Raw genomic sequence first — 12,604 nt, forward strand, 5'->3', positions numbered from 1 at the left:
AGCATTTTTGTCATAGTGTGTATTGTAAATATTAGAACAGAATGTATTTCTTTACTGTGGAATCATACAGGATTCCTTGAGGGTAGGAACTGTATTCCTGTCTCTTTGCTCAGCATGGGGTATGGCTCAATAAGGTAGTTTCTGAAAGCTAGTCATGGCCAACGTTAACTTTATTTATTATGGAATGTTGGGCATCACGTATGCTAGGCAAGTGATTTTTCTGTTTCTTCCTGAAACCGGGTCTTGTGTAGCCCTGGCTGTCCTCAAACTGGGTACGTGTTGGAGGATGACCTTGGGCTTCTTCTCCTCCTGCCTCTATGTACCGAGTGTTAGAATCACTGGCATGTGCCGCCATACCTAGTTTGTGTGGAGCTGGGAACCCAGGGCCTTGTGTGTACTAGGAAAGTACTCTAACTGGGTATAGTGGTGCACGCCTTTAAGCCCAGAACTCAGGAGACAGAGGCAGGCAGGTCTCTGTGAGTTGGAGGTCAGTCAACCTGGTCTATAAGGCAAGTTCCAGGACAGCCAGAGCTACATAAAGAGATCCTGTTTTAAAAAGCAAACGGACTCTCCCTAACCTTTCCAGTTGAGCTACATCCCTAGCCAACAAGCCATTTGATTTAAACATTAATTAATCTGTTATTATTGTGTGCTATGTGCGTGATGTGTCTAGCATGTGTGTGGGGTTCAGTGGACAGCTCCGTGGAGTCAGTTCTCTCCTTTCATCTTTGTGTGGGCTCTGGGTATTATACTCACGTTGCCAGATCTGAGGGAGTGAACCCTCACCTGTGCCGTCTCACTGACCCCAAGTCCTTTCATTGTAGTGGCTAGTATTTTATAACTGACTAGGGGAAAAGTAAGGTGCTCTGTTGTAACATCTAACTGGTGTTAGCACCAGCTGGACACCTTGTTACTTGGGGCTGGCATGAGCCACCCAAAGATAACAGACTCTGCAGGGCTCAGCTTCTGCCCTTCAGGAGACTGACCTTACTTCAGATGCCGATTACTGGTAGTTGGCCAGCCCACCCACACTGCTGGCTCACTGGCTACAATCTAAGGGATTCCTATGAGACCACCCACCCCCAGGTTTTATGATTCTAGAATAACACAGAACTCAGGAAAGTGCTGATATATATGTAGTATTATTATGGAGGATGTTAGTCAGAAAAACGCCAAATGAAACAGGGCATGGTGTCATATGCCTGTTATCTCAGCAGAAGGATCAGAAGTTTAAAGTCATCCTCAGCTATGTAGCAAGGTGGAGTCCTACTCTGGAATTCAGGAGCTCCTAACTGGGTGAGTCCCCACATAGAGGTTTTATGCTCTACTGATGGGGAAGGGCTGCCACCCTCACTGTAGCTTCCTCAGAACATCCAGGCATGCCCCACCTTCTGTGTCTAGAATTTTTGTTAACTTTGTTATATGGGCATGTTCCATAAATGACTGGTTGGTCACATGACTGAACTTAATTTCCCGCCTTCCTCTCCTCAGCAAAGGATGAGCAGGCTGAATCTATGTGGTTGGTCTCCTTGGTGATCAGTCGCCTGTCTTAAAGGTTCCTGAGGGAACAGTGTGTGGAACACACCTAATTCCAGCATGTAGGGAGGCAGGAAAATGAAGAGTCCAAGGCCAACCTGGGCTAGAATGAGAGAAGACCCTCTTAGGAGAGGGTCAGGGAGGAGAGAGATGAGGAGAGAGGAAATGATGGGCCAGGGGCCCTGCTTCAGCCATCTTAGTAGTATAACAAAGCCAGTCCTGTCACATGGGAAATGGTTTTAGAAGCTCTATACCAGGCAGATTTTACTCTTGTTGTTGAGACTGTTCAAGTATTATAGACTGACCCAGAACTCTCTGTGTAGCTGAAGATGACCTTGAACTTCTAAGCCTCCTGCCTCCTCCTCCTGAGTGTAGTTAGTGCCAAGTACAGTGTTAGCTCCGGGGGTGCAGGCATGTGCCACCCTGTGAGGTGGTTAGGACAGTTTCCATACACAACATGGGATTGTAGAGTAGGTTTTTTTTTTTATTTTAAAAACGTCACTCAAATGACATTAAGGTTGAAACTTCTTAATGTAAGTTTGTAGGCTGTGAAAAGATTTGTCAACAGAAATTACGGTTGCTTCCCTACACCTTGTAACCATGTATCTTGTGTTTAGGTATTCCCAGTTCCAAAGCGAATACAGCTTAGACGAAATAATGAAATCAAAACCGGTTTTCGATTTTCTGACTGTCTTGCAATGCTGGTAAGAAAAGCATGTTAATATTTCCTAAGGATAACTAACTGTTCATCCCCTGCCCGTCCCTCCCTGGGTAAATGTTAGACTGTGTCTGTAGCTTTTGTAGAATTGCCAGCGTCCCCTCGCTCTGGGTGGCTTTACCAGCAACGTCCCCTTGCTCTCTCTGGGTTACTATACCAATGTCCGCTCACTCTGGGTTACTATAACAGTGTCCCCTCACTCTGGGTTACTATACCAATGTCACCTCGCTCTGGGTTACTATACCAATGTCCCCTCACTCTGGGTTACTATACCAATGTCTCCTCACTCTGGGTTACTATACCAATGTCACCTCGCTCTGGGTTACTATACCAATGTCACCTCAGTTACTATACCAATGTCACCTCACTCTGGGTTACTATACCAATGTCACCTCACTCTAGGTTACTATACCAATGTCACCTCGCTCTGGGTTAGTATACCAATGTCACCTCGCTCTGGGTTAGTATACCAATGTCACCTCGCTCTGGGTTACTATACCAATGTCACCTCGCTCTGGGTTACTATACCAATGTCACCTCGCTCTGGGTTACTATACCAATGTCACCTCGCTCTGGGTGACTATACCAATGTCACCTCACTCTGGGTTACTGTATCAATGTCACCTCACTCTGGGTGACTTCCTGAGTATGTACCCTTACTTCTTGTTGCTGCTCTGAGGCAGATCCCCTCTGTCATGAAAAAATACATTTTACCTCTTCCTTCTCTAGTAACTTTTACTTGTTTTGGGTATTCTGTGTTTATTTATTAAAAACACCTTAGGAGGCAAGTGCAGCCCCAAGGCTCTTGGAGCATTTGTTTTCCCTGTAGACTTCTAACACGGAAAACTTTTCTCTGTGATCGATAAGAGCGAGATGAAGGATTCATAGCTCTAACAGTGCTCACAGTCACATCTTGAAACTTGCCAGTCACTCTCTTGCTCCTCAAACATTGACTGAGGATGGTGTAGTCCTGTGTTCATTCCTGACTGAGCTCTGGAGATACTGTCTGGGATGCAGCTGGCAAAATGGGTCAGCTGTCACCGGCAGAGTCTGAAGGACAGCCCGCCTAGAAAATCCTTCTCAGCTCATTGAAGGCCTCTTGTGTGTGCCACCTACTTCCCAGCTGATTGGAGATCTCAAAGGTCTTACCTCTGGGTTGTGTGTGTGTGTGTGTGTGTGTGTGTGTCCCCATTCTATTCTGCCCCAGCTTCCAAGAGGGTTCCAGACTGAGCTCTCTGGGATATAGCAAGGCTGGAGTGGTGTGAGTCCCTAGTAGTGTCTTCATAGAACTAATACAGGAAATAGACCACTCTGCAGAAGGTCTCCAGAAATCGCCTCACACATCAGTGGAGGCAGATGCAGGACTCTTTCAGTGAGAGCTTGAGAGAGAGACTGTGGACTGAGCCGAGAGGAGCCTTTGAGGGCTTGCTGGAGACTCAGCCTCAGTGGGATGCATGTGCAGTTAAATAGTAAACATTTCAGAGAAGACTGGGATTGGCCAGGGGACAAACTTCATCTCCTCCACCGCCAGCTCCCAGTCTGAGCCCCTAGGAAGATAGACAATGTGGGAGTAATTGTTTCACTTCCTCCTAGTCCCACCTCCAATGGCGCTGCAGCGGCAATTTTGACTAGTGAAGATTTCGTAGAGAAGTATGGCCTACAAGACAAAGCTGTGGAAATTGTGGCACAGGAGATGATGACTGATTTGCCAAGCACATTTGAAGAAAAAAGTGTTATTAAAATGGTATATCCAAGGTTTATTTTTTTTAAAAAAAATTAAATTAAGGAAATATTATTTTAAATTGCAACCTGACATTTTATTGTTGTTAGCTCTGGAAGGCACTGATAAAAAACTTGATCTAGAAAGGTTCTTGTGTAGCCCATGTTCTTAGTTATGGTTTCTGTTGCTATGAAGAGACACCATGACCATGGCAACTTTTAAAAAAATATTTATTTTTATTTTTATGTGCATTGGTGTTTTACCTGTATGGATATCTGTGTCAGGGTGTTGGACCCTGCAGTTATAGACAGTTGCAAGCTGCCATGTGGGTGCTGGGAATTGAACCCAGGTCCTCTAGAAGAGTAGCCAGTTCTCTTAACTGCTGAGCCATCTCTCTAACCTGACCATGGCAACTCTTTTAAAAGAAAGCATTTAATTGAGATGGTGGCTTCCAGTTCAGAGGTTCAGTCCATATGTAGGCAGACATGGAACAGGTTACCTCTTGATCAGAAGGCAACAGGAAGTGGACTGAGACACTGGGTGGTAGTTTGAGCATATGAGACTTCAAAGCCCACCTCCACAGTGACAGACTTCCTCTAACAAGGGCACACCTACTCCAGCAAGGCCACTGGGAGGTGGAGGAAGGAGAATCAGGAATTCAGGTCCAGCCTCAGCTACATTGCTAATCAGATGCTGCTTAGGATGGCATCATAAATGTGGTATTTTAATTTATTAGACATGCTGGTTTTTGATTTTATTTATTTATTTATTTATTTTTGAGAAAGGGCTTCTTCATGTAGCTCTGGCTGTTCAGGAACTCTCTCTAGACCAGGCTGGTTTGAACTCAGAGATCCACCAACCTCTGCCTCCCAAGTGCTAGAATTAAAGTCATTTACCCTTATTAAAGGGAAAATAAAAGATTTCAGACCTAAAGTGAGTTGAACAATTGAAGATTTGCCCCTCAACTACAGAAATAATTGTGACAGTAAATTAGAGTTTATAAAATAATTTTTTGCAACATGCTTTAAATGTGAAATGCTTACACAACTTAATCAAATGCTTGGTTTAATTCCCCATAAGCTCATGTGTTACAGATTTAGTGCCTGATCCAGCATTGTTTTCAGGTGGAGTCTTTGGGAGGTGACCAGATCATGGGGGTTCCAATCTAGTCAAAGGATTAATTCATTGATGGGTTCACAGTTTAATGGGTTTCAGGGACGAGACTTTGTGGAAAAAGCTAGTTCTGACTGCTCCCTGACCTTCAGCGAGGGAGCAGCCTTGCTCTACCACGTGTTCTCTGCTAGGATTTTTTTTAAAACCTTGCAATGGGTCTGGTGTGATAGCACCAGGTGACCCTGGGTTGAAACCCGCAAAACTACAAACTAAAATGATTCTTTCCCGTGGGGGCATGACTGCACAACATGTAACCTCAGCTCTTGAGAAGAAAGGCAGGAGGAACAGGAGCACAGGGTCATCCTCAGCTGCACAGTAGAATTGAGGCTAGCCTGGGCTACATGAAATCCTGTCTGAAAAATAAAACAAACAGGAAAGAACCTTTCCTTCTCTTCAGTTGTTTTCTTGGGTGTGTTGTCAGAGCAGTGGGGTGTTGACCAGCAAAGTCAAGATCATGCCATTGGGTTATGGCATTTAGGTTAGAGTCAGGTTCTCATAGCACATTTTATATTTCTTCTGTCTTTTTCCTCGAATAGAAATTGACCATGGCCTATGCAAAAGTGGTTTGAATCCTCTATGATCTTCTAAAAGAAGGTTACATATTTCCCTATAGAATTGTTCCATATTTTTCACTGTGACTCATAATAACGTATTAAAAATTCTCTTCAGCCAGTCCCACTATACATTATACCTTTATCAGTACATCTATATGTTATGATTCCATAGTTTTCATAACAGCCTAGATAGAACCTCAGAGATTCTAAGTCCTTTTTCGATGTCTTATTTAAACTTTTGTTCTTTATGGTATAAAATTCAACGTGTACATTCTTCTTTTTGGACATTGTTTTATTTAGACCTTTTATATGATGCAGGTTCAGCTGAGATTTCACTATGTGTGATATTTTGAGCTTTTAATGTTATGCATATACTAGTCTCTTAAACCCCTTGGCTAAAAGGCCACAGGCCGCTGCCCTTTTCTCACTCCCGAATGGACTTTTGGTTCTAGGTTGGTTTCGATATGACTAAAGAAGCCGCCAGGAAGTGTTATGAGAAGTCTGGCCTGAGACCGACCGACGTCGACGTGATAGAGCTTCATGACTGCTTTTCTGCCAATGAGCTCCTGACTTATGAAGCCCTGGGGCTCTGTCCAGAAGGTAGTGTCTTTGAAGAGGGCTCCGTGTGTGTGTGTGTGTGTGTGTGTGTGTGTGTGTGTGTGTGTGTGTGTGTGTGTTGGTCCCACTGAGAAGGCGTCACTTTCTCATTAAGCAATAGGAGTCACTAATTGCCTGTCCCTGCACACTGGCTCTGCCACACTGTGCAAACTGGTTTAGAGCATCCAGTCTTGGACGACAGAGTCTTGGACAGGTTTGGCAGAACAGAGTGTATACCTTCCTTAACATTGTGCAAGTCAGTGCTTAGAATGTACTGTTCCGTTTTAGAGAGGGTTTATTAGGCTTACAATCTCAAGTATTTTTAAATTGTGTTTAAATAAAGCCTTGCAGAAAGGAAAATGATTGACGGGGTGTGACGGGTTCCTGTCCATTTCTAAAGCGCACCGTTCTGAGCGCGTGAACTCCAGTTGTTCACTTCATTTCAGGCTTGCTCAGAGGATAGGACTGTCTCTTACTGTAGTCTTCATTTGCATTCCTTGTGACTCATGATATTGAAAACCTTTTAATGTGCCTATTGGCCATTCATTTATCTTCTTTAAAAAAAAGATTTATATTATCTTTAGTTATGTGTCTATGTTGGTACCCGTGTGTGGGTAAGTGAACGAGTAACTTCAGGAACCCTAGGGCTGGAGTCACAGCTGGTTGTGAGTCACCCTATGTGGGTGGTAGGAATCAAACTTGCGTTCTCTGGGGAAGAGTAGTGCATGCACGCTTAACTGATGAGCCATCTCTCCAGCCCCTCACGTACCTTCTTTTTATGTATCATGTGCCTGTCTTATATTTAAATCTCTGGCTTTTGGTTTTCTGTTGTCGTTATTGTATTTTAGAAATATATGTTATTTATATACATACATATAGATGACATCACAATATTAATATATCTACTCTATATATTCTAGATACATTTCAGTGATAAGCTTCTTTTTGTTGTTTTTGTTTTGTTTTGTATTGGTTTTTTTTTTTTTTTTTGAGACAAGGTTTCTCTGTGTAGCCCTCTCTGCCCTGAACTCATTCTATAGACCAGGCTGACCTCGAACTCACAGAGATCCACCTGCCTCTGCCTCCTCAGTGCTGGGATTAAAGGTGTATTCCACTACTGTCCGGCCAATGATACATATTTATGTTGTGAACATTTTCTTCTAGTCCAAGAACATACTCTTCTCTGTCCATATGGTTTAGATGGACCATTTTATTATGTTTTCTTCTTGGGTTGAGTACTTTTTATTCCCTGCTTTCCTTCTGTCTTCTTTGGCATTATTTGGACATTTGTAGGATACTAGTTTAATGTATCTGCTGGCTTTTTGACTTGATCATAAATTAGTTAGTTTCTGGTTATCGTGTGTATTGTGTTTATTGGTGTGCACGTGGCATGGTGCACATAAGGAGGTCAGAGGACAGCACCATGGAGCTACTTTCTCTTTCCCCCTTTGTAGGGTTTCAGGGTCACACTCAGGTCACCAGGCTTGTCTCAGGAACATTTTACCTGCTGAGCCGTCTCATAGACCCTCCCTTTTCCCCAAGCTAGCTCTAGCTTGCTGGCTAGCTGATAATGACCTTGAACTTCTGGTCCTTTTGCTTCAATCTCCCAAGTTCTGTCACTCCACAGAGTTATCTACCTCCTTAGACCTGTTTCTTTTTCTTCTCTAGAGGCTGCTGGTAGGACATCCTCAGCACTGTTGGCCTTTGAGCCCTGTCATTCTGTAGTAGAGCTTGTGCTTTTTAGGGTGTTCAGCAGTGAGTGTGCTTGACCTTCCACCCACAGAATGCCGCAAATGCCTTCCACACTCGTGACAACCAAAAATGTCTCTAGACATTACCAAATCTCTCCCTGTGGGTAAAATATCCCCCAGCTAAGGACTGCTGCTCCAAGATCATGGTGTGTACTTAACCTTCAGTATCCATGTAGTTAGTCTTGTGCCTCTTAATATGCAAGGAAGAACCCTGGCCACCATACAGGCCCGTTAACTGACTCCTCTTTGCCTTCATAGACCCCACTGTTGTCGCTGTCATGTATAGTACACCTGTTTATATTGAAAATATTAACGTGATGAAATAACTTTTGCTTTTATTATGTTTGAAGACATTAAAAGGAAAAAGTATTTTATATTTACCTAGGCATTTATAATTTTTGTCACTTCATTCTGAAAGATCGTGTGTGTGGGGGTGGGGGTGGTAGAATCTTCATGTTTGAGACATCTTCCTCTTACTGCTCATGGCTGTGTGCCCTACAAGCATCCAGAGGCTCCCCTGTCTCCACTTCCCATTTTGCTGTAGAAGTACTGGGGCTATAGATTTTTACTGGGCTCTTACATGGATTTTAGGGTTTCAAATCCAGGCCCTCATGTCTGAGTGGCAATACTTTATCCACTGAGCCATCTCCCAGTCCAAGATCCTGAACTGGCAGGTTTTTCTTTAGTGACAAGTTTCTGATAGAAGGACCAAAGGAAGATAAATTAAAGAGACATGAAAGTTTGGGATCAGGATGCAAAGATGTTTATTAAATGTACAGCATCTTATATATAGTTTGCAGGGGGAAATGAACATAGTCATCAGAAAACTATCATATAATGGACAAAGCTATCAGGGAGCTAATCAAGCCATGTTACACAAAAGGAACATAGCAAATGTCTCACAGATCCAGCACACAGCATCTTTGAGACTCATAACTCCAGTCTGTTCTGGGGGAAAAGGCCAGGTTCCCAGGAACCAAAACCTAACTCCTTTGAGGGCCTGTTTTCAGTTCCAGACTAGATGGGCCAAGTCTGCCGTGGGCAAAGACACAGACCAGCATTCCCTTTGCCCTTTCATTGGGGCAGCTGAGAAAACCTTGGATCAGCATGGCTCCCAACACAAGACCCCTGTTTCTTTGTTTTTATTCTCTGTATTTTGCCTGCATGTTTGTATGTGCACCAATGTATGCCTATTGCCTGAGAAGACTAGAAGAGGGCATTGGATCCCCTGGAACTGGAGTTAAAAGCTGTTGTGAGCAGCTGGGAACCAAGTCTTGGTCCTCTGCAAGATCTGTGTATATACTTTTCTAAAAATATAACAAAATAAAATATAATAAGATAAAACAAAAGCTATCACATTGGAGTTGGACAAGGCAAATAAACAGAAGGCAAAGAGCCTAAGAGAAAGCACAAGAATCAGAGACCCGCTTGTGTGCACTTAGGAGTCCCGTAAGAACACGGAGCTGGAAGTCATTATCAGCGCTCATCGAACCTGGTGCAGACCTGTGCAGGCCCTGGGCAGGCTGCAGCAGTCTCTCTGAGTTCATACGCACACTGATCATACTGAGTTAGAGGGCCTTGTTTTCTTGGCATCCTCCATCCTCTCTGGCTCTTACACTCTTTCTTCTTCCTGGAGGTGGGTGAGTTCCCCTGTCCTGTTGGAAGGGATTTGATAGAGAAATCCCATTTAGGGGTGAATGTTCCAAGATCCTCTCTCTATCTCTGCCTCCCACTGTGCTTTGAGACAGGGTCTAAATACACAGCCCTGACTGACCTGGAATTCACTGTCTAGAACTGGTCTCGAACTCACAGAGATCTGCCTGACTCTGCCTCCTGAGTGCTGGGATCGAAGGTGTCTGCCATTACAGTGATATCTGTTTCAGAGCTTTTGATATTACTCCACAAGTTTGTGGAACACTTTCTTTTTTGTTTTGTTTTCTTTTTGTAGAATTCGTGATCAGACCTGGGACCATGCACATCTGTTCTTTTTTTAAAATCTCCTTTCTGCTCTGAGCCTCTGGAGTAATTTCTTTTCCCTGGTTTTCCGAGACAGGGTTTCTCTGTGTATCAGCCTTGACTGTCTGGAACTCACACTGGCCTCAAACTCACAGAGATCCACCTGCGTCTGCCTTCCGAGTGCTGGGGTTAAAGGCGTGCGCCACTGTCACCCAGCTTTTTTCTTTCTTTCTTTCTTTTTTCCTTTTCTTTCTTTCTTTTTTTTTTTTTTGGAGACAAGAGTCTTGCTGGCCTTGATCACATGACCGTCTTCTTGCTTCAGCCTCCAGAATGGTAGGATGTCCTTTCATGTTTCTTTTTCTTTCTCCTTTCTCTTCCTTTCCTTTCTTTCCTTTTGGAGACAGATCTCAGGCTGGGGCTATAGCTCAGTGGGCACAGTGCTTGTCTCACATGCAGGAAACCCTGGGTTCAGTCTGCAGTACTGGCTGGAGTACTCATTGATGTAGAGCTGGCCTTGACCTTGCGTCCTCTGCATCCTGGCCATGTACCACCACATCTGGATTTAGTGTTTTATTTCAAAGATTTTGCTTTTCAAATTCCTTTGGGATTCATTTTCTAGTTTCTTGGCTGTGCTGAGAACTCCTGTCTTGGTGTTTATTTCTAGTGTGTCTCCCTTGCAGCTCTAGGATCAGTTTGAAAATCCTTGATACCTTGGTAATCTAGACTTTGGGCTTTGGCATCTATTGATGCTCTTTCCCCCTTGGGTTACCTCCCCTCATTTTATTTTTGAGACAAACTCTGTTGCTGGGACCAGGGGCTTACTGGTTTTAGGTGAGGTGGGATGGCCAGTGAGCCCAGGAGTCCACTGGTTTCTGCCTCCCCAGCTTTAGGATTATAAGCACACACCAAACCCAGCCTTTTATGTGGGTGCTGCGGATTGCCTCAGTCTTCATGCTTACTGCTTACATGCTTCATGGTGTACTTACCGAGTTATCTCCCCCGCTCCACACTGTTTGTGATTTAGGGAGCGGCCAACCCAGTTTGTTGTGACAAGTTCTGTCTTGCCTTCAGAGGTGGTGACCGATGCTCATGTTTAGCTCCTGAGCCTGTTACAGCTGTGCTGGTTCGGGGCCATCCTGTGCATCCATAGCTCAGGGGGCGTGAACCTCAGACCTACATAAGTCTGCATTCATAATCAGGCTGGGGGCTCTGCTCTGGCTCTCTCTACTGTGGCCTTCTTTGCTTGCTACTCAGCTTGTGGAGTTTCTTTTTCTGGTTCTGTTTGGTAGACGGGGGCGGGAGGGGTTTCAAATCTCAGCATTTGGGAAGCAGAGACAGGAGGATCAGAAGTTCAAGGCTAGTCTGGGCTACTTGAAACTGTCTGAAAAAGCCAAAAGTAGGGTGGGGTGGAGAGGAAGGGGGGGAGACTTAGTTCTGTAGTGCTGACACGCTGTGCTGTCCCGGGATGCTGCTCCCCTCTGCAGTACTGCTAAGGCCAGCCTGAGAAATCACGCTGTGCAGCAGCTCCTCTGAGATTTCCCTCACTAATCTTCATGTTTTTGTTTGTTTTCTAGTCGTTAGGTAGCTGTGAGTAGTGCTGTATACATGTCTTCAGTGGTGGTCATAGAAGGGCACTGTGAGGGGAGGAGCATCATGAGGGGAGGAGCACTGTGAGGAAGGAGCACTATGAGGGGAGGAGCATTGTGAGGGAAGGACATCGTGAAGGGAGCACTGTGAGGGGAGGAGCACCATGAGGGGAGGAACACCATGAGGGGAGGAGCACTGTGAGGGAAGGAGCACTATGAGGGGAGGAACACTGTGAGGGAAGAGTACTGGGGGAAGAGTACCATGGAGAACGTGCTTTGATAGCAGAACTGAAACCCAGTTAAATGTCATATGGGACAATGACTTTCAGGTTTTTATCCCAGCTCTGGATGCTTCCCTGAAATCTAGATTCAGTGAGTAAGATGCCTACTTTTAAGGGTGTTACAGGTTTTGTGTGTATGTGCTGTTTTGATTTGGTTTTTTTTTTTTTTTGATGGCTTGTCATCATCTCAAATGTAAGTTCTAAATGGAACTGCTAGTATTTCCTAATCTTCTCTCTCATCTTTGACATCCTCCAGCTGATCACACTGGAAAGAATCACTTTTCTTGCTGGGCGGTGGTGGCGCACGCCTTTAATCCCAGCCCTCGGGAGGCAGAGGCAGGCGGATCTCTGTGAGTTCAAGGCCAGCCTGGTCTATAAGAACTGGTTCCAGAACAGGCTCCAAAGCTACAAAGAAACCCTGTCTCGGAAAACCAAAAAAAAACCAAAAACAACAACAAAAAAAAACGAAAAAAAAACCACTTTTCTTAAAAATTTATTTATTATTTATGTGTGTGTGTTTGCATGCCTGTGCATGTGTGCACACATGTGTAGGGCTACACACAAAGATCAGAAGAGGCTGTCAGATCCTTTGGTCATAGGAGGTTATCAGCTGCCTAAGTTTGCTTCTGGGAAGCAAACTTGTTGCAAGAGCATCGGGTGCTCTTAACCGCCGAGCCGTCCTTTCAGCCTCTGCAGAGTCTTGAGTCTTCTTTCTCAAGCCACCCTGACTGA

The 12,604-nt window shown here is 44.5% G+C and overlaps 1 protein-coding gene across 1 annotated transcript in view; it reads left to right on the plus strand.

Annotated features, from left to right (window-relative positions):
• Scp2 (sterol carrier protein 2) overlaps positions 1-12,604 on the plus strand; it is a 77,292-nt gene that overhangs the window by 30,991 nt on the left and 33,697 nt on the right. The window contains exons 8-10 of the mRNA XM_087904763.1: positions 2,154-2,240; positions 3,848-3,998; positions 6,154-6,301. Of these exons, the coding sequence (XP_087760889.1) occupies positions 2,154-2,240; positions 3,848-3,998; positions 6,154-6,301 (386 nt within the window). The remainder of the gene's footprint in view (positions 1-2,153; positions 2,241-3,847; positions 3,999-6,153; positions 6,302-12,604) is intronic.

This window comes from Myodes glareolus, chromosome 3, assembly GCF_982192425.1.
Source record: "Myodes glareolus chromosome 3, mMyoGla1.1, whole genome shotgun sequence".
Taxonomy (NCBI): domain Eukaryota; kingdom Metazoa; phylum Chordata; class Mammalia; order Rodentia; family Cricetidae; genus Myodes; species Myodes glareolus.